This window comes from Solanum tuberosum, unplaced genomic scaffold, assembly GCF_000226075.1.
Source record: "Solanum tuberosum cultivar DM 1-3 516 R44 unplaced genomic scaffold, SolTub_3.0 scf00561, whole genome shotgun sequence".
In the NCBI taxonomy this organism is placed as follows: Eukaryota; Viridiplantae; Streptophyta; class Magnoliopsida; order Solanales; family Solanaceae; genus Solanum; species Solanum tuberosum.
The window spans coordinates 129939-151966 of record NW_006239552.1 but is presented as its reverse complement, the minus strand read 5'-3'; the positions used below and the strand labels follow the sequence as shown (position 1 = coordinate 151966).

General features: G+C 31.5%; 2 protein-coding genes across 2 annotated transcripts; both read left to right on the top strand.

Annotated features, from left to right (window-relative positions):
* Nucleotides 1-5238: 5238 nt before the first annotated feature.
* On the top strand, nt 5239-8673 carry LOC102582961 (protein ECERIFERUM 1). Its single transcript, XM_006366360.2, has 2 exons — nt 5239-5719; nt 7638-8673. Exons 1-2 carry the CDS (start codon nt 5276-5278, stop codon nt 8508-8510), a joined length of 1317 nt encoding a protein of 438 aa, XP_006366422.1. The 5' UTR covers nt 5239-5275; the 3' UTR covers nt 8511-8673.
* A 2439-nt stretch (nt 8674-11112) lies between these two features.
* Nucleotides 11113-21574, top strand: LOC102582625 (translation initiation factor IF-2-like). Its single transcript, XM_006366359.2, has 6 exons — nt 11113-11332; nt 11412-11604; nt 12423-12509; nt 12667-13053; nt 19924-20047; nt 20466-21574. The coding sequence occupies exons 1-6, from the start codon at nt 11265-11267 to the stop codon at nt 21329-21331; spliced, it is 1725 nt and encodes a 574-aa protein (XP_006366421.1). The 5' UTR covers nt 11113-11264; the 3' UTR covers nt 21332-21574.
* The last annotated feature ends 454 nt before the right edge of the window (nt 21575-22028 follow it).

The following is a 22028-nucleotide window of genomic DNA, read 5'->3' as shown; positions in this document are numbered from 1 at the left end:
AGTCACAAGTTCTAATTATAAAATTAAATATGTATTAATGTTTGTGTTAGAATATGATGTTTATATTACATATATCTCTTCATGATACAATCTTTCTTTGATTAAATACGAAATTTTGTATGATATGTAAGTTACAAGTTTGAGTTATAAAATCAGACATGTATTACTGCTTGTGTTAGTATATGACGTTTATATTATATATATATCCCTTCAAGATACAATCTTTCTTTTATATATAAATTAATCTTATACCTAATTATATACACTATATATGCGTACATCAAATACATGTTAGATGTACTATTTTTAGCTCGAATAATATCAATCTTCTAATTGACTCATGCTAGTCTACTAGGCTCCCTGTTGAGTATTTTAGTTTAATTATTTTAAACTTTTATACCCAAAAAATGAATGGTAGTGTAAGATTTTATATTATTATTAGTATTGGAAATAACTAAAGATGTGGTTGAAAGTGCAGAACCACATATTGAATTACTCCAATGTGATACGAAGTCGTTATTAATGTCTTCTATATCACTAGCTATGGTAATTTATTATTATATCTTTTGACATTGTAAAATTTTCTTTACATTATCAGTAGATTAAATTAGAGTTAATTTTTCATACTTTTTTTGTTGTTGTAATTGCAAAATGTCCCACAAAAGAAGAAAAAATAATGGTAAAATCCACAATTATAAGTCTTTTTCAAGCTTTGTGTAATTGAAAAATAATTATTGTCATATAAATTTCAAATTTTACAAATAAAACACCAGATTTTATTGCAAAACTCCACATATTGTAGAATACAAAACTTTATATAATTAATGATAAAGCTAAAAAGTGACTAATAAATATTATTTCTATGAAGTTTATTAATTGAGCAACCCCCAACTACATAGCTACCATGCTTAATATCATGAGTTGCAAGTGGCCTAACAATTTGCTTCTTTTTTTCAAGTCTAGTAATATCATAAAAGTTTTTATTTTAATTAATAAACTTCATAGGAATAATGTTCCTATATAGTGATATAGGTAAGGATTGAAACTTAAAACCAATTTGGCTCCTTAGCTCATTTATTAAACATATCTCCCCAAGTTTTTTTTTTTTTTGGAGTATATGTTAAAATTAAGTGAGTACAAATAATAGTAAAAATTATTTTTTAGTACTGAATATGTAAAGGTGAATAGAGGGAGTTTTTCTTAATATCTAGGGATGTCAAATTGAGTTCAAAAGTTATTTGAGTTGATTGAATTAAAAATGAATCATAATTTAATCGGTCTACTTCTTACTAAATTTTGTTTTGTTTATTTATCTACTTAATAAAATAGTTCTTTATTAGATATACTTCACCTTCCTCTATTTCAATTTGTTTGTTAATTTATCTACTTGACATGAAATTTTAGGAAAATAAAGAAAACTCTTAAATCTTGTGGTTTTAAACTAGAGATACGTAGAATGTACAAAAATGTTCTTTAATTTTGTAGTCTTAAACAACTCACATGAAAAATTAGGAGTTGCTAAAAAGGAGAAAAATATTATTCTTTTAAAATGGACTAAAAAGGAAAGTAAGACAAACAAATTAAAATGAAGCAAGTATAACATATATATCAAATAAAAAAATCGACAAAATTTCTCATGAATCATTTTTTATTACATATCAGTACAACTTTTAGATGAATGGATCAAAATAAATTGAACTAATAAATAGACATAACAATAATTCGCCCAAATAGACAAATCAAGAAAATATATTATATTTTCATGAGCTAATTTTATCACCTCTTTATTATATATAGGGAAAAAGGACAAATATATCCCTGAACTATCGTAAATGGTATGCAGATACCCTCCGTCATACTTTTGGGACATTGGTGTCCCTGCCGTCCAAAAATTAGAGCATCTATACCCTTCATACTAACGGACATACACATGTCATAATCTTATCCGCTGACCTGACGGATAAGATTGCACCACGTGTCCCTATATAATCTTTCGTTAGAGTGAAGGGTGTATACATTCTAGTTTTTGGACGGCAGAGCACCAATAACTCAAAAGTACGACGGAGGGTATCTCCATACCATTTACAATAGTTCGGGGTATATTACAATGCGCGCAAGTGCAGGGCAAACCTTCAAAGACTTCAACCCACCCCACCCACAAGCATAGCCTAAAATATATCCCACCTAGTTGTCCCAATGGAGAAACTGTCATAACTTTCACTAATGGAGTTTAAAATATGAATAAAAAAAACACACGAGAAAAAAAATCAAAAGGATTCAATATCTAGTATTATATAATAAAAAATCATATATAAATAACGTTATTTATTTTTATTTGAACCCTTAATCTTACATGGCTCCCGTTCCATTCACTACTAGAAAATTGTAAATTACCTGCAGATTTTATTTGGGGATTATTTCAGCAGAAATTTCCTACGAATTTTCATGCATAAATATGAAATTTCTAAATTCTAGATTGTTTTACATGCGAAAAATATTTCCCCAGAAAAATTGGTAAGTAAATTTGGTTTCATTTTTGTAAAATTATTACTTGGGGAATTATGTAGGGCAAGTAATTTGCGAGTATCGTTTTCATAGGTAAATTCACAAGTATAAAAACATATATTATTTTAATCTTTTTGCAAGAAAATTCCTAGATAATATAAACTTATTTGCAGATTAAGCAAGGAATAATTACATGGAAATTTATCTAGAAATTTTTTATATATGATATTTCCTGAAGATTCATGTTCTAAGAATTTTGTTGGGGATTTATTTCTTAGGGATTTACTTGAGAATTTTTATACTTGAATAATTACTTGGAGATTTTATTTTTGTGAATTTGGTTGGAGATTTTTTTGAGGGATTTGCTTGAAACTATGCATACTTGAATTTTGTAAATATAATTTAATTGAATTTTTTTTTCTTGAATCTAAGGATTTTTAAAATTTTGGAGTCCTCGAGAAATATTTTCTTAAAAATATATTTACTAAAATTAAAAATTATATTAATATAAAAAAATGGCGATGACACTAGAAGAAATTTTATTGTTAAATATTTACTATACTTTTTGGTTAAATAAATTATTATACAATAATATCAATCTAATAAAGTGTTGGAACATTACTACAAATGCCAAGATCAATATTTTTAACTAATATATAATTAATATTTAATCTCACCAAAAATCATAGATACCATTTTTTATTTGAAAGATACAAAGTATTGAAATTATATGGCTAGTTAATCAAAAAATAACTATCATTATTATAATTAACTTTGATTTTAATATTACTTTATAGTAAATTGTGTTATTGAATAAGTTAAGCACTATTTTTAAGTAGAAAAAATCGATTATATACCTTATTAATGTGAAGTTTAATTACTTCCTCGTTGATAGAATTATATAAAATGAAATGATTTTTACCTGTATATCCAATTGATATATTATTTTTTACAAGCATTAAAAATGATATAATTTTTCTATAGTAAGTTATTAAATGATATTTCTTTCCAAATACTATAATTAAGTATTTTAAAATATAATTATTAAAAGATAAATTTAAATTAAAAATACTACACATACCTAATAAGATATACAATTAATTATTGATTATAACTTTCTTCCACATTAAACTTATAAATATATTTATATTTTCAATTGTTTATTTATAAGAATTTTGTACGTATAATTTAAATTTTTCCTGCGTTTAATATGCTTAGTTATGGATATTATCTTATAGAAAGTGTAAGCATAAAATTTTCATAATATGTTGTGTGGTAGTGATTTATTTTTAAATGTATAAATAATTTTCATTTTTCATTTTTTAAGAGTTAAATCACATGAACTTTAGCCAATATTTGAGGATATATTTCGTTACCATATTAATATGAGATGGCTTTAGAGTTCTTTTTGTGTAATTTATGAATGTTAAAATTGTATTTCTAATACTCAATTAATTTAATTAAATTTAGCTTTAAAAATTAATCAAATCGGAGAAGAACACCAAAAACTAGTGTAATGTTTTTGGTGCTTATTGTACCACACCGATGGAAGACTCCAAGAATTTAGCATATACTTCCACTGTCCACTTTTAATTGTCAAGTTGTGCTTTTCGAAAGTCAATTTGACTAATTTTCAAAGTTAAATTAGATTTCATTAATTTGGTAGTTTAAAAAAAGTTAGATATTCAAAAACTATACGAAAAGTACTATAAATTTCATTTTTTTGCATAAAAATATGATGAAAAAATACATCGTAAAATGCTAATTAAAATTATTATCGTTTGACTCTAAAAAAGAAAATTATGATAATTAAAAGTGGACGGCAGTAGTATAATGCTAAGACATAGAATATTGGGTGAATGAGACAATTATGTATGGGGTGGGCATTGTCTAGTGTGTTGGGATTAAATTAAGCGTTTAATATGGGTGGAAATGGTATTAAGTATAGGCAATCAAGAAGAGGTGTATATGTGTATGGGTGGACAATGATATAAAATACGGGTAACAAAGAAGAGATGTATATGTGTATGAGTTTCAATAAGCAAAATAATTAATATTGCTTAAAAGAATTTCTTAAAAAAATATTAGAATATTATATTTTCATGCTGCTTTACTTGTGAAAAAAATGGTAAGAAAATTTCTATTTTGTTAATTTTTACCAAAAATTTTGAAATATTTTTAGTATTTTTTTGCAAGAAAATTCGCAAGTAATTCACATGCGAAATATAAATCCCTAGATAAATTACTTGGGGATTTTGAAATTTGTAGAAAATATTTACCTACGAAGGTTTTATCACCAGATTCTTTTTGGTAGGAAAATAAGTTTCCTGCAAATTTTTCGTATACAATCCCTAGGAAAATCCCAAAGTAATCCACTCTTGTAGTGCCCATTGTATAGTAAAGGCGAATTCAGAACTTGAAGACTTCAAGTCCACCAAATATGATTAAAATAAAAATAATGAAATAACACTCTAACTAGATTCGAACCCTAATCTCGCCACATGTGGTTCATTTGCCTGGTACAAGTGGCACAAGAACACTCCTATGTTTCTCACAGGTGTTCAGTTAATTATATCCTACTTTTTATTAGTTTTTCAAGATAAATATACATATGATTTTTTTCGAAGTTAATGGATGCACGTGCAGTAGGTGGGTCCTCCATCTCCTAACTATATTCAATCTATAAATTCACTCCTTTTTCATCTCCTTTTAGCACCTTAATTTTCTCTTCCACAAATTTTCTTTAAAAAAAGTACTTTCCTTCCATTCCATGGATCACGTCGAGAAATTAATCTCCGACGTGAAATTATCGTCCGTCGTGCCGGGGAGGATCACCGGCGACGACAAACTTCAGCATGAATTTACCAACATGGACTTAATCATGAAGCTTCATTACATTAAAGCTCTTTATTTTTTCAAAAATGATGCTGTTGAAGGTTTGCATATTCATGACCTAAAACTTCCCATGTTTAACCTTCTTGAACTTTATTACCCAACTTCCGGCAGAATTAGGCGGTGCGACGACGGTGATGGTGGTGGTGGCCGGCCGTTCATAAAGTGTAATGACGGTGGTGTTAGAATTGTTGAAGCAAAATGTAAAAATAAAACAATTGATGAGTGGCTTGCTATGAATGATAATGATCATGATGAGGAGCTTGTTTATGATCAACTTCTTGGTCCTGAGTTGGGATTTTCACCTCTTGTTTTCATACAGGTAATTTCGTTTTGAGTTGATACAGAGTTTAAGAAAATAATTTTTTATTTGAATTTTGCCGTGTTAAACTAAAGATATATATAAAGTCATACAGTAATACATAAACATGTTCTTTAACTTGTTTTGATCTGATGTTATCATCAATGACGGAACCAGAGTTTCAACTAAAGGGTGTCAACATATAAAAAAGTACAAACATGTAGAAGTAAAAAAATGTCAATTTATGATATAAACAAATATATATGGCTCCGCAATTGACTATCATCTATTCTTTCTAATTTTGAATGAACACAAATAGATACACGTATGTATCTTATATGACATGACATGACATAAATCAGTAGAAATATATTTTATACAAATTATTGTATAGGCTGACTATCAATATTTATTATTTAAATTGACTTGTCTAAGATTTGTAGTGGTCACTCAGCTAGAATTACATGTTGATCATTAAATACAAATTCTAGGTTCATGTCTTAGCTGAAAAGTTAGATTCATGATAAAAAAAAAAAAAAAAAATTCAATATAATTTCACAAATAAAAATTAAGAAGAATAATGTGTACGTGAACTTTATTGCTACGTGAGACGATAGAAAGGCTATCCTATAGACTATTAACTCAAAGAAGAAGAAAAAGAGGCAAAATAATAATGACACTAGTTCCCTTTAATTCGTAAATTGTTAGGTATGGCACATCACTTAAAAATAATAATTGTACGTAGTATCATTAATACATGAGCAGCCCTACGTAAAAAAAAAAAGGTTAGTTGGAGTTATGGCACTTTATTACATTATTATTATTAGCTACTTTCTCCGTTCACTATTGTTTGTCAGTTATACTAAAAATAGTTGTCTCAAATTAATTGTCAATTTAAACAATCAAGATACAATTAGTCACTTTTCTCCAATTCTGCCCTTAATAATTACATAACTACTAGTTTCAAAAAGTAGTCATTTTAAAGTTACAAAACTATTTTAACGTGAAAAAAAGTTATTTTTACCGTGTTCAAAAAGTACAAATTATTTTAATAATGATTGATAGTAGGGTTATATTAGTCAAATTGCACCTTATATTAAATTTTTCTTAAGGGTTGTGCATGATCTTATCCTGACAAATAATAGTGAACGGAGGGAGTATTATTGTGGGTACAAAATTATTGGTACGTTATCCCATGCCATGATGTTAAATCTACTTTTGTAAACACCCCCCCCCCCTCCGGGTAACTAACTCATGATTGGTGAGATTATTTAAGTTATATCTACTGATGGTATAAAATTAGTTATTTAAATGATTATTAGTGGTGCATCAATCTTAAACTGTTGTACATACTCACTCATTTCCATCTCTTGTGATACTCTCGTTTTAGTTTATCTCAAAATGAATTTAAAAATAATTTAACTAAAAAATTCATATTTTACTCTTGGTGAGATGATATCTAGGTATGAAAAATGTATATGGCTTATTTATATTATAAGTTTCAAAAGTTTTTCATTCATTCCGAAACTTTGTGCACATACCATCAAACAATGCCACATAAATAAAATGAGACAAAGGGAGTATATTATACATATAAAAATAATGATAAGAACACACACCTAATCTATCGTTTTATCGCAAGTTTCACATCCAACTATTAGTTGTTCCAAAAAATAAAACTATTAGTTGTTCCTTTTTTCTAAGATTGTTTAGGGAGGAAAACATAGTAGTTGATAGTTAAGGTATATTTTAATACATAGATGGTGATAGTTTGAGTAAAAAAAAAGGAACAACTAATAAATGAAGTGTATGAAACTCACGAAAAAATGATAGTTCAGATGTGTTTTTGACCATTAACTTAATAAAATTCGGAACTTCCATTTTCTAGTAGTTATTAAGTTAATATTTTTTTGTCTACATTGAATCTTTCTGTGTATAGTTCACTTGGTTCAAATGTGGAGGGATGTCAATTGGGCTAAGTTGGGCTCATATACTTGGAGATTCATTTTCAGCTTCAAATTTCCTCAACATGTGGGCAAAAATCATGGTTGGTCAACTAATTTCACCTCAATTTCTTCACAAGTCAACAAACACCAACAAATTGATCAATAATAATCCAATATTATTATCTATTGTTGGAAAGTTGCCATTTTCTCTAAAGAGAGTTGATCCAGTTGGTGATCATTGGAAAATCACCGACACTATCAAAATGCAATCACATTCTTTCCATATCACACAAAAGCAACTAAACCAACTAATTTCCAAGGTTTGTGGAACTTATAAAGTGAAGCCTTTTGATGTTATTTGTGCTACAATGTGGAAAATGTTGGCTAAGGTAAGGGGAGAATATTCATCAGAGCCCGCGATTGTGACAATTATACGTGGGGATGACAATGAAACAACTGAAGTCATGTCAAGCAACAATCAAGTGATTATCAGCATAGTTGAAGCAGATGACGTTAAAGTTTCTGAGGCTGATACTTCAGAACTGACAGAGTTGATAGCTGAAAAGACTGTGGACGAGACTAGAGTTGTTGAAGAACTAATGGAAAAAGAAAATGGCATTCCGGACTTTATTGTGTATGGGGCAAATCTCACATTTGTGAATCTTGAAGAGGCAAAGATTTATGATTTGGAACTTAGGGGTAAACAACCAATATTTGCAAGTTATAACATAAGTGGAGTTGGTGATGAAGGTGTTATTTTGGTATTACCAAGGCTTGAAGGTGGAAGGATAGTGAATTTGGTTTTGCCTCAAAAACAAATTGAAGGTTTGAAAAATAAGATGAGAGAGGAATTAGGTGTTTTTTGAAATTAGTATTTTTCTATTTGCATGGCCATTTGATAAATAAGGTTCTTGGCTTTTGTAGTTTAAATTTGAAAACCCAATGTTTATTTTATTTTGGTGATGATTTGTAAAAGCACAAGTCCATAGTCCATACCATATATGAGTATGTTTGAACATTCTAAAATAATTATAAATTTGTGTAATTGTTAATCTTTTTTATAGTAATAGAAAAGGAAAAATGAAGAGGAATACAAAATAGAATAAAGAAGAAAAAGAAGATGATCTATATAGTAAAATAACATATATTCAATGGCGTTGTTTCTACGAATGACAATTGATGCTCTGTGAGGCTTATGCCTATGTGCCCGATTGTACGCCTCATGTCCAATGTTCGAGGCTCGCCTAACAGATTTTATTCAAATTATTTGTTCAATTCTATAATTAACATTTACAATTGTTGATCCTCATATTTCTTTAAAAATGAATGATACTTAATATTCCTTCTATCCATTTTTAGTTGTCATGTTGCGCTTTTCGAAAGTCAATTTAACTAATTTTAAAGTTGAATTAGATTACATTAATTTGATAATTTAAACAAAAAAAATAGATATTTCAAAAACTAGACGAAAAGTACTATAAATTGCAATTTTTTGCATATCAATTTGATGAAAAAAAATATATCGTAAAATGTTAGTCAAAGTTCTTATCGTTTAACTCTAAGAAAGGAAACCATTACAACTAAAAGTGGACGGAGGGAGTAGTTTTTTCATCTACAGAAATTAAAAGATTGGGTAACTCAAAACAAGTCATAATATTGCATATTTAGTATTTGAGAATACCGTAAGGGTGAATATTACTTAACATTTATTTTGAAAATACATAACCAAATTTTACATCTTTACTTGCATTGGTCTCCGTCTTTTTGCCATATGTCTTAACATTATCATATTTTATTGTGTTGGTATGTGAAAGTAATTTTATTTTTATTTATAACGAAGTGATGTTTTTATTATAATACTCATAAAGTTTTTTGTTTTTTTTGTTTTAGGGAGGTAAATTGTATAGTACTCCCTCCGTCCACTATTAATTGTCATACTTTCCATTTTTAGAGTCAAACTTTAAAAACTTTGACTAACATTTTAAGATATATTTAATCATCATATTGATATGTAAAAAATTGCAATATGTAGTACTTTTCGTATAGATTTTGAATATCTAATTTTTTTGTTTAAAAAATCAAATTAATGTAATCTAATTTAACTTTGAAAATAAGTCAAATTGACTTTTGAAAAACGCAACATGACAAATAAAAGTGGACGGAGGGAGTATGATAGTAATATATTTTAAGAAATTGTGATTCTTTTATTATTTGAAAGTTAAGATATGATTTGCATTCCATAATAATTTTTATATCATTATATTATTTATACTTGTAAAATCATGTTAAAAGTTTTATTTTTATGAGTTTTTTTAATCATATTTTTAGTTGTTTTATACTATTAATATATCTTTATAATTACATGTTATATTATTAGTTTACTACATTATAAATTATAAATTATAAATTGAAAGATTCATGGAACTTACACCTCGTCCCGTGCTAAGTGAAACGCCCTGCCTCACGCACCCATCTTTTAAAACATTGCCCGAGATGAGGATTGGTACCTCTGCCCCATACACCACCCTAAAATGAGTGTGAATTTTAGAGATCAGTAATATATATATTTATTTATATTTTTTTATTTTTTATTTTAAAAAAATAATTTTTGAAAGTGAAATTCCTCGTACTTAACTGAAAATTAAGGAAGACTATTTTTTTCCATGTCCATAAACAACATTACAAAAACTTGATGATTTTTCAATCATGGTGTTATATTCCCATGCATTATTGAGGCCTACCTGTAAACATATAATTTAAGAATATTTTTTTCTAATAACCAAATGAAAATATAAGTTTAAATGGATGCATTTTTAGCAATTAAGGCTCTCTCAAAATATTGTATTTTTAATCAACAAATTCAAAAATAATTTACATTTTATCCACAAAATTATAATCTCTTCGCCTAATAAGTAATGTAACTAACAACAACAACCACAACATCTGATGTAATTCTACCAATAATATCTGGAGAGAATAAAATATATCGTGTACATATATCTTATTTCTATATGGAAGGTTAAAAGGTTATTTTCGTAGAAAAAAAAACATATCAAAATAGATTGAAAACGAAATAACAAAGTGAAGAAATCATGATAAAATACTATCGAAAGCATGATAAAGTATTCATAAAAAAGGGAAGATTGCTACTATTTGTATGAAAAGATAAGCAAGACAACGCTCCATTATTTACTAAACTTGTATCCTCTCTACATCCGCTTATCTAATGTAACGTCTTCGATAAGATGTAACTATGTCATGTCTAATCACTTCTCAATACTTTTAACGCTCCACTACTTACTAAACTTGCATCTCCTTCACGATATTTTATCGAAAGTAATGTCTTCGATAAACTGTAATTGTGTTATGTCTAATCATCTCTCAATACTTCTGGGACTTACCTTGGAGAATACAGTAACGCGTGCCTCCACGCTCTCCTGTCAGTGCAAAAACGGCGTCGTTTTCTTCATCGTTCTCAGAATCTTCACTAGGTTTTGTCCTTTCTCTCTCTACACTAAGCCTAAAACCCTTTTCTCTCTCTTCAATCGATCTACCAGTGAAAAATTTCTAGTCCAGATATGTATTTTACGCAGAAATAGAGGAAGAAAAACAGATTCAGCATGTTAGAGGAAATGAAGAAACAGAAGTGTTTTATTAGTGAAGAAGATATAGCTATTCTCTTACAAAGGTAGATTTTTTTGTTGATTTTTGTTTTTTTAATACTTGGGTTATTGAAAAAAAATGGATTTTTTTCTTGATTTTTGAAGGTATTCGGTCTCAACAGTGCTGGCAATATTGCAAGAGGTGGGACAAGTAGCAGATGAAAAAATCGATTGGAATGCAATGGTGAGGAAGTCTGCTACTGGGATTACAAATGCAAGAGAATATCAAATGTTATGGAGGCATTTGGCTTATCGACATGGCTTGGTTGATAAATTTGATGATGAGGCTCAACCTTTGGTAAGTCCATTGACTAAATAGTTAAGTCTTTCTAAGCTTACGTATGGCCGTGTATTTTGAACTTGAAACTTGAAAATTTGAGTTTTTGAAGTTTTGTGAGTGGAAGTTCCAAAAACTGGTCTGTGCCGGTTTTTAGGAACTTCAAAATATTTGAAGATCTGATTTGAAAATCTGATCAGATTTCATGGACAAACAGATACAATCTAAGGCCAAACGCTAGCTAAGTATGTTTTGGAATTAAAAGGTACAAATGGATATAAGTAATTCACAACTGAACTAGGTTGTTTGAGATGAACTAGCCTGGCAGTAGTAGTTTTGCATAAAAATACTCTTTTTGAGTGGAAGTGATATTCTATTGAGATAGTATGGTAAAATCTCTATATAAGAAGTGTACTACTTTGTTGATGATCAGAAAGATTAGCAAAAATAAAAAGCACTAACTTTACTAAGTAATGTCCCTTTCCTTCCAAGTACCCACATAAGTGCTAGGTGTATGAATTGCTTATTGTTATGCACAATCTAAGTTAATTTTGGTAAATTTGTGAAAAGTTATGTGTGTTAAAGTGGAGTAGATGTTTATCATATGTTGTTAGTTTTTCAGTCTATTAATGTGGAATTGTGTTTTAGTCTATAAATTCATGATCTTGTTTGAATCATTATGTGGGCGTAAGTTAAGGGCATGCATTGTTTGCTGATGTATGGTGGTCAATGTCTGTTATTTGCCATGAGATGAAAGATCCACCTTATATCTTGAACCATATGTTGGTGATTTTCAATTTCATGATATTATTTGTTGATCCTGCACTTTTTGATGACAGGATGATGACAGTGATTTAGAATATGAGTTGGAAGCTTTCCCTGCTGTAAGCAGTGAAGCTTCAGCAGAAGCTGCAGCAAGTGCTAAGGTAAGTCAAACAACCTGCCCAAAGTAGTAATTTCCTTAAGCAAACACGGTATTTGTGAATAACTGTTTGGCTTGAACTGCTTGCTTCTTTCTTTTACGCTCAGTTTATGTTGCATATAACCAATTGTGTGGTTTTTCGGAATCTTGGGTTTGGACAGATGCTAATTGCTTATGGGGCTCCAAATGATGCCAATATGTTAAATGGTTCAACCATTGAGGCTCCATTGACTATAAATATACCAAATGGCCAAACATCTAGAACTGGTATGGATAATTCATTCCAAGGTACTTCTATGCATGGGACAAATATTACAGTCCCAGTTGCAGTGCAAAAACAGCCACTGTCCACTGTGGTGGCTGCTGAGGGATTGGATACCCATGGACCAGGTTGTACCAACTTGCCTCCTCGACGAAAGCGTAAACCATGGTCAGAAGCAGAGGACGTGGAACTTATTGCTGCAGTTCAAAAATGCGGAGAAGGAAACTGGGCAAACATATTGAAAGGGGATTTTAAGGGAGACAGAACTGCTTCCCAGCTCTCTCAGGTTTTCCTTTGTATATGATTAATGTATCTCTGTCTTTATCAAAATAATGATTAAATATATCTATCCTGATTTTAAAAAAAAGTTCTATACACATTCTCCAGATTATTATTAAACTGGAAAATTCTGCAGTTTTAATTACTCTCTCTAGTTAGTAAATGCTTTTACCCTATTAAGGGTAGCACAAATATGGTGCTATTTGGCATCATATTCTGGAAACTCTCTTTCTGTCAACTTTGATAGGTAGAAAAGTTTTGTTAGAGAAAGTAGTTGATCTTGCATTGCTTAGGTTAATCTTTCACTTGGAGGTAAGTATGTAATTTTTTGAGTTTTGTGGTTTGCAGCTCACTAAATTAATCTCATCCAAAATTCTACCCCTTTTATTTGCTCCAAAGAGTACAGAACAATAAAATAAATCGTTGTCCAGTTCAGTTAATTGATTTGCTGTAGATTTGCAGTTAGTAAAAAAGACAACATACATCCAGGTTATTTTCATTACCATTCCAGCTATCTAACTAGAGTTTGCTTCATTACGAATCTATTGATTGAGGTTTGGAAGGGAGATCTTATCAGTTTGAGAAAATAGAAAACTGCTTCTGCCTTTTAGTGTTTCACAAAATGAGAGGAGAATTGGGAAGGAATTAAAAGGAATAAAACGAAATGAAGATTGAGTGGAATAGCCCCAATGGTAAGATCGTACTAACTACTAAGGAACAAAGAAGAGTATGCTGTGCTGCTCCTCAATCTTGAACTGTTGGTGTGTTCACCACATCTTGGATTAGGCAACTACCAACTCATGTCTTGCAATTTCCAAAATTTGATGGTTTGTGAATATATTGTTCTTCCACTCAGACTGACTTTGCTTTTCAAGCATTAGATTTTGATTATTTCAAAAATGGCAAGGTATGGTTGGACCAATAACAAGTTTTTAGTATATAATCGCATTTTGATAGGAATCTGTGGATGGATCTTCAATTCCTCCATGGAGCCGTTTTGTGCGATTACATAGTTAGTCTCTACAAATTTATTTCTGCCTTCACACCAAAAGTGTCCTTAACCCTCGTACTGTTCCAGCTGTATATCAGCCATCAGACCAAAAGTGTCCTTAGGCATCACCCAAGTAGTTTCAGCTAATGCTACAAAGATTTGCCAGAGTTGTCTAGTCTAGTAATAACAGAGTGTAGAAATAAATGGCCATTGGTTTCTTCTTCCTGCTGGCATAGAAAGCATCTAAGACTGAGCTGAAAGCCTCTTCTCTAAAGAATTTCCTGTGTGAGGCAAGCTTTTCTTATAAATAGCCATGAAATACAGACAACTTTGAATGGTGCTTCGATCTTCCATACCTGTTAGTGTTTACAAGGCCAGGAGGTGTCCTGTCCTGTAGATGATAGATAGTTGTATTCTGCTCTGACTGTGAATTTTGAATTGCTTCTTCCTTTTCATGTAAGAGAGCCTTCCTCCTCGTTTAGTCCTGTAAAGCCTTTTAGCATTCTGAGGAAATCACTTCAGTGACTCTAGTAACTTTCCAGTAGTTGAGAAGCGTTCTGAAAGATGAATTCCAACCCTGGGAGCTCCAAGATTCTTCTATTGCGGCATTAGGTGAAGAGGAGAGGACAAATAAATCAGGGAAAAGGTCTTTCAGTGCTCCATGAATATCTAATGAAACTTCTTACTAATCCCTGCTACCAACTTGGACCAATCAATCGTTTTAGGATCACCGTTTCTTGGTAAATAGCTATATCCACTCATCTATGTGGTATGAGGTTATGGGCCAATTTCAAGAAATTTGTGTCAGTTTTATGGTATGTATTGGAAACTTATACTTGCTCTGATGTAGGACTGTACATCCCTTAGGGGTCGTTTGGTTGGGAACAAGTTATCCCAGGATTAGTTATTGTGGGATTAGCTATCCTGGGATAACTTATCCCACCATATATATGGGATAACTCATCCCACCACTATGGTATAAATGGTGGGATAAGTTATCCCAAACATGGCAACCAAACAAGACACAAAATTTATCCCATCACTATTTTCTGATCCCATGGCTATTTATTTTTATTCCTCACACCAAACGACCCCTTAGAGATAACTTTCCCTCCTTTTAACTCAATATCTAACGAAACTTCTTTACTGAATCCCTGCTACTAATTTTAACCAAAACCATCGTCTGAAATCCTATCTCCCATTTAAATAGTATCACTTCTTTATGTTTTTTTGGAGGAGAGTGGTAAAAGTTTTTTTTTTAAAAAGGTGGTCAATACTTGCTTTATGATTTTCCATCAGCTTTTGCATTTTCTTTCTATTGAAAGGAGAAAACTGCCTATATACCAGTCCATTTTATGAAGCTATTGAATGTGTACAATGAAATTATTTTGGATTTCTCTATGAGTACAATGCAATGGTTTGGTTTAACTTGTTATAAACAACGCAACAGGGCAACTGTCAGAATGGTCAGGCCCTCTGCATTTATTATCAGATGTAAGCTCTTACAGTGTCATTTGAACATACATATTATCAGGGGCGGCTCAACATAATTTGTGGCCTAAAGCGAAATTTTTATTAGAGGCCTAAAATCTATATAAATTTTATCTATATCTATTTATTTTTCTAAATTTCTAGATGTAAATTACTACTTAATATCTTTTATATAAATGATTTTTCAAACACTTTTTTTTAATTATTAGTTTTAAGTAAGATTTTATCAATTCAGCATTGAAAAACATCCTTTTATTGAGACAATTATTATATGAATTATTAACACAATTTTATAAGTAATAAGTTGATAAACTTTAAAGATAAGAGTTAGAATCGTAGAATCTGATTCAAAAAGTTGATAACTTGGTATACCTACTTTAATATGAAAATTAACAAATAAATTTTAAAAAAAAGAATTTGTAATGCACTTTGTTCAACACTTTTCGACTATTGATTCATATTTTTGAGAGTGTATTACTCTAACTATCATAGATTTGAAGAAATAGAGTGCAAAAAGAGTTACAAAGGATAAATAATGTGAGTGTTAACGAAGAAAATGTAAGAATCCAAAACAATGTTTCCTTAATTTCTTCTATTTGAATAGGGTTAAGATAAATAATTTTTTATTTATAAAAATTTGAGGCCCCCAAAAATTGAGGGCCTAAGGCCAATGCCTAAAATTTTATAGGCAAGAGCCGCCCCAGCATATTATTTGCAAATGTTGAAATATTACTTCCAAATCAATGTTTGTTTGTCAGTTGTCCATTATTTCAACTTGAACTTCAAATAGTGAGTTTGAAGTTGAAATAATCATCTGACCAAATTTTATCGAAATTTTACTCATTGGGGTTCTTTTTTTCTTTACTTTTTTAAGGAAGATTTCTCCTTGTACGCTTTGCAATTTATAATTCAACCCAACATTTATTACTACCTAACACTTTCTTCTTCTTTGCCTTTTTTTCTTCTCTTTCTAGAGGAGTTGGACTAGAGTGAAAGGATTGTAATATTAATTAGGAATATATTTTAAGCTTAGTTGTGCGGACTCTTCACTTTTGATGCCGCACCCGTCTTGGATTCTCCAAAAATACACTACTTTTGGCGAATCCGACACGCATCCGTTCACATTTTTGAAGAGTCCGAGAAACATAGATTTTAAGGCATGATAAAAGCACCGTTGTTTTTTTTTTTTTTGATAATCGAGAAATCCGTCTGTCACCCACCCGCCCTTTGGACCAATCACAGCCTTCTAAACTCGGTGGATAATGGGCCCGCCCCTCTACCTTTCTCCACTTAAATACCAGGCTTCGCTTTGCATGGTGTGGGGCTTGAACTTAAAGCACCGTTGTTTTAAATTGTCAAAGTTGGTTGTCCTGTAACAAAGTTTGATAAAGTTTGGGAACTTTTGATAGTTACTAGAAAATGTGGGGTATCAGTTATATATATTGGAATTACTCTAAGCATTAAATTTATTCCAAATATTTCCAGTTTCAAAAAAATTTATTCCAGATATTTTTGTAAAAAATGTTTCTTTTATTAAGAATTTTTGTAGAAAGTGTTATCCGAGCACAACTTCATTTCAAATCAAAACTTCGACGAAGTCAACAACATAGCCAGTATATTCCCACAAGTGGGGTCTGGGGAGGGTGGGGTGTACGTTGACCTTACCGTACCTTTGAGGGATAGAGAGACAAAACTTCAATGAAGTCAAGCATAGAGATACTCAAATTTTAGCTAAAAGAGATTATCCCTCATTTCATCTCCTTTGTCTTAAAAAAGCTCCGTAATTCTCTTTCCCTACTGTGGTCTGCTTAATCATATTTTTACTTGTTTCCCCACTTTCATCTTAAGAGTTACCTTTTATTCTGATAAGGTAATGATTTTTGTTGACCAATAGGACACTTCCTAGTATACAATTAGGGGCTGTTTGGGTTGAGAGATAAGGATGTTTAATCCTTGTTTAAATTTGGGTGTATTCCCTATACAACAACTTGTTTTCCGTATAAAACTCAGCATTACTAATATATTCTTGTATAACTAATATAGTGTTTGGTAGAAAACTTCGCACAAGTTATGCCAAATTTAGTTCTGAAAACCAAATGTTGTATTGTCAATGCTTATATAACTTGTATGGGAATACAAGTTACCTTTATAAAAAAAAACTTGTATGGGAAGATGTGTGTTATTTTATGCATGATAGAATGTGGAATAAGAATACATGTATTAGCAATACATGGATAATTAGTGGATAAGAGTACCTAAATAAAAGAATGCCCTTAAAGTAGATAATTTCCCTTTTATCAATCCATGCATTTGTTATTCACCACATAACAACCAATACTTTATTATTCATGTAAACAAACCTTACATTAGTATTAATCGCATAAACAATCCCTGTATTATAATCTTACATGACTAAAACTCTAAGAGGTCGTTTGGTAGAGTGTATTAGGAAAAATAACGCATGTATTAGCATTGTGTATTACTAGTACCTTGTTGGTACTCTTTTCCAACCTATGTATAACTAATGCTTGCATTAGTTATACACTCTATTGTGTATTAAGGTGTGTATTGCTAATACCATGGATTTCTAGGTATTAGCAATGCAATGGTTTAATTCATGCATTAGATTAACTAATGAACAAACTACCCTCTAATAATAATAATAAATAAATAATAATAATAATAAAAATAATAAATACAAAACTACCCTCTAATAATAATAATAATAAATAATAATAATAATAATAAAAATAATAAATACAAAACTACCCTCTAATAATAATAATAATAAATAATAATAATAATAATAATAAATAATAAATAATAATAATGCTTGCATTACTAATGCAAGCATTACTAATACATCATATTCAACATTATTCTTATACACTCTACCAAACGACCCCTAAATCAATAGACCCTGTAGTACACGAATAGTAAAAATCTTGCACTATGGTTCTCTATAAGTAACACCAGGCATCTAGACCAACAAGAATTTCATGGATGCAGAAAAAAGTTTCTATAACCAAAGAAACACAAGTCAGTTTTGGTCGATGGCGCTGAATGAATCTTCTATAGATACAGTGATCAATGTGGGGTAAAATTAGGGTTCAAAATAATGTCGGCTACAGTTTAGGATGTGATAGTAGTTGAGCATTTGAATGAGGAATCAGAGATGCAAAGTATGGGATGTTACACCTTTGAATCTTATGTGTGGATGGGGCTTGTCTTAAATTTTTCGTATCACTGGAACAACTTATTATTATCTTATTCAAATGAAAGTACAAATAATTTGAAGTAGCTAGTTATTGCTTACATTTAAATATATGATACTTCGACCAACTCTAGTGGCACATTAGGTTTATTAGTGAGGCTTCGGGTCCACCAAATGAAGTCTTGAGACTTGAGTGTTGTTAAAAAAGGGCACTTGAGACACACTTCAGCCCTACAATTAGGTGCAGACTGAGTCTGTGCTTTGCCTCACGTAGGAAGTGCTTGCCCCAAAGCATGAAAATGATGTTATTACTTATTAGGAATAGAAAATTAGAAATCTAGTATAAGAAAGCTATTCATCAAATCTAAAAGGTTAAAATTGCATCTGAATAAAAATTTAATGTGGTTTCTCCACCTAATTGACAGGACTTATTTTGCTTATTTCACTTAATTGTAGTTTTTTTTTTGCGGAAAAAAAATCTATAATAATTGTAGTTTTTCAATTTCTTTATCTATAATAATTGTTTTCTCTTTGTCAAAAAAAATGTTTTTTCTTTTATCTCAAAAAAGAAGAAGTTTTTTCTTGCATTCTATGTATAACTTTCTCTTCATCTGCGGAGTTATTATCTAAATGTGTGCTTAAATGCGTTTTACGCTTAAAGCCTCGATGCAAATTGGAGCATTTGGCAGTTATCACCATTGACAGAACTGGTGAGACCTTTAGGTTGCAAGCTTCATCCTTCCAAAGTGTTAACAAGATTTGGTACGCAATCATTTATCGGCAATTTTGGTGACATTGATGTAAATGGACTAAATTAGTTGTTTAGTCATATCTAAGTGTTGTATGTCTTCATTGAAATAAGTATTGTTTCTCTGTATCTTCAACCCAGCATTTTACTTGTCCTGAAGAGAATCCTTCCAGTGATATTCATGTCAAATCGATATTTGGAAAGATATAATGGATGTCCGTTGTTATCTAGTATGGTTAGAATGTCTGGGTTTTCCCAGGTTTCCCGGGTTCAAATCCCGGCAACGGAATGAGATGCAAAAGTGTGTATTGGTTCTAACATGGACTAGATGCTGCAAATAAATAAGAGAAGTTGTAAATATTTTGTGTCTGTTATCAACCATCATTTTTTCTTTTATTTTTTACAATGAGATTGTGAATGTTTCTTTGTGCAGAGATGGGCCATTATTAGGAAGCGACAGGGGACCATGGTCGGGAATGGCTCACAGCTTTCAGAGGCTCAGCTGGCAGCTCGTCACGCAATGTCCCATGCTCTTAATATGCCAATTGGTGCTGGCGGTAATTCTCTCAAATCCTGTATGACAAAAACATATCTGTTCCCACACTACTGTGGAGAGAAGGAAAAGGTTGGGGATAGGGGGAAGGTAGTTAATTTTGCTGTCTAGGGACTCTGCATTGGGTGTATCACATGGCTGATAGGCCCTGATAACATAAATGTATGTTGTCGTTTATGGCATATGCAATTTGTCTGCATAGAGGGTAGTTGATGATTCAACTGTTCAATGGTTAATAAGATTCTGCTGTTCAAGAGTCTTTTGAAGGTCTGAGTTCTATATCCAATTAATAATGTCTGCACGGAAATACCTGTAAAAAAACATGCATGTTAATCTCGGAGAAGTGGAGCAATATCTCTTTTAACGTCTTAGTCTATCCTTGCATGCTGCCGTTCTAACCCCAGGTTATTGTGTTGTTTCAGTGGGGCCTAATTCAGGTAGTGGACCTAGTAACTCTTCTCATCCTGTTACTGCCGACTTGGCATCTGGTGGTGCACAATCCCAGCATCAACAAGACCCATTATCTTCAAAACCTCGGATAGTCCCCCAAAAGCCAGCACCAAAGCCTACTACGAGCCCAGATTCAATGATCAAAGTTGCTGCTGTAGCTGCAGGGGCCCGCATAGCTACCTCTTCGAATTCTGCCTCACAGGTGAAGCTAGCACAACCTAAAACTCCCCTCCAAATACCTGGAGGAGGTCCTGCAGTCAAATCATCTGTCCTAGGTAGTACAAATGGCTTGCCCAGTAATGTGCACTTTATTCGTACCGGTCTGGTGTCCCATTCCGCTGGCCCACCAAAGGTCGTGCATTCCGCTGTCCCATCAAATGCCTCACGACCTGGAACTCCGCAGGTGTTGAGCCACTCTTTGAAACCCGCTTCACCCACAGTTCAACCTAAGCCAATTGGTAATTCATCCAAACCAAATGCTTTAGCTGAACGCAATTCCCCAACGTCTACTCCAGTTGCTGAGCTTAAAGTAAATACGAACCAAGAAGTTCTCCAAAAAGTTCAACAAGATCAAACACCTCCATCAGTCAACCCGTTGATAAAGAAAGCCAGTGAATTAAAAGAGCACAAAAAAGAGGATCGAGATCCTGTTCATGCTAATTCTCCGGGCGTTCAGGTTCAAGAAAAGTTGATTAGTTTGCAAGGTCAGGAGATAGCCAACAATGATACTAGTGATCCCAATAAAGCACCAACTAGAACTGAAAATGGGAGTGCTAATGGAGGTGATCCCAGTAAGGAACCAGCTGAAACTGAGAAAGGGAAAAACGAAATGGAGTGACTACTAGGTTGGACAAACTTTGTATGTAAAGTTAGATTCATGGTTGATTGTTCTTGTCATCTACCCTTGGTGGTTTTGCTCTCTTTTTGCCTTTTTATTGTAAATGTGTAGGTTTCTTGCAATGTATTGTTTATAATTATTAGGTGACAAATTACAATTCTTTGACACTTCCTTGTCAATTGTTGAATATTTCCATGTGTAATTTTGAGATCTCTTTGCAAGTGGGTTAAAGAGACTACTACACTTACTAATTTTGTCTCCTCTATTGCCTTGGATTACCTGCAAAAATGGTCATATTTAGTCCATGAGTGTTGAGGATTGACTAGTTAGACTGTGTGAGAGGCAGGAATTAAAATTTCTTTTTTACTTTTTAAAAAGGCAGTATGAATGGCAAGTATTCGTTCATTCTTAATTAGAAGTCTTGGGTTTGAGCCTTGAATTTGAAGTCGCATTTCAAACAAGGCTCCCACCATTTCATTCTTTGTTAACAAGCAATGCAGTAACTTGAATTCTTTTGACATTACATGCTTCAAATTCTTCTTTTCTTTTGATGCAAAAGGGTGTATCTGAAACAACCTATCTACCATACAAAGATGAGAGTAAGGTTTGCATACATTCTACTTTCTTATACCCCACTTGTAGTATTGCACCGGGTATATTGTTGACTTGTTGTAGGTAAACTTGGCTTCTGAAATGA

What these genes read in the sequence shown, in the direction of transcription:
- LOC102582625 (XM_006366359.2), top strand. Translation starts at nt 11,265, where the DNA reads ATGTTAGAGGAAATGAAGAAACAGAAGTGTTTTATTAGTGAAGAAGAT. An exon ending in ATAGCTATTCTCTTACAAAG is followed by an intron (nt 11,333 to 11,411) that starts GTAGATTTTTTT and finishes TGATTTTTGAAG; the next exon opens with GTATTCGGTCTCAACAGTGC. An exon ending in AAGCTGCAGCAAGTGCTAAG is followed by an intron (nt 12,510 to 12,666) that starts GTAAGTCAAACA and finishes GGGTTTGGACAG; the next exon opens with ATGCTAATTGCTTATGGGGC.
- LOC102582961 (XM_006366360.2), top strand. Translation starts at nt 5,276, where the DNA reads ATGGATCACGTCGAGAAATTAATCTCCGACGTGAAATTATCGTCCGTC. An exon ending in CACCTCTTGTTTTCATACAG is followed by an intron (nt 5,720 to 7,637) that starts GTAATTTCGTTT and finishes TTCTGTGTATAG; the next exon opens with TTCACTTGGTTCAAATGTGG.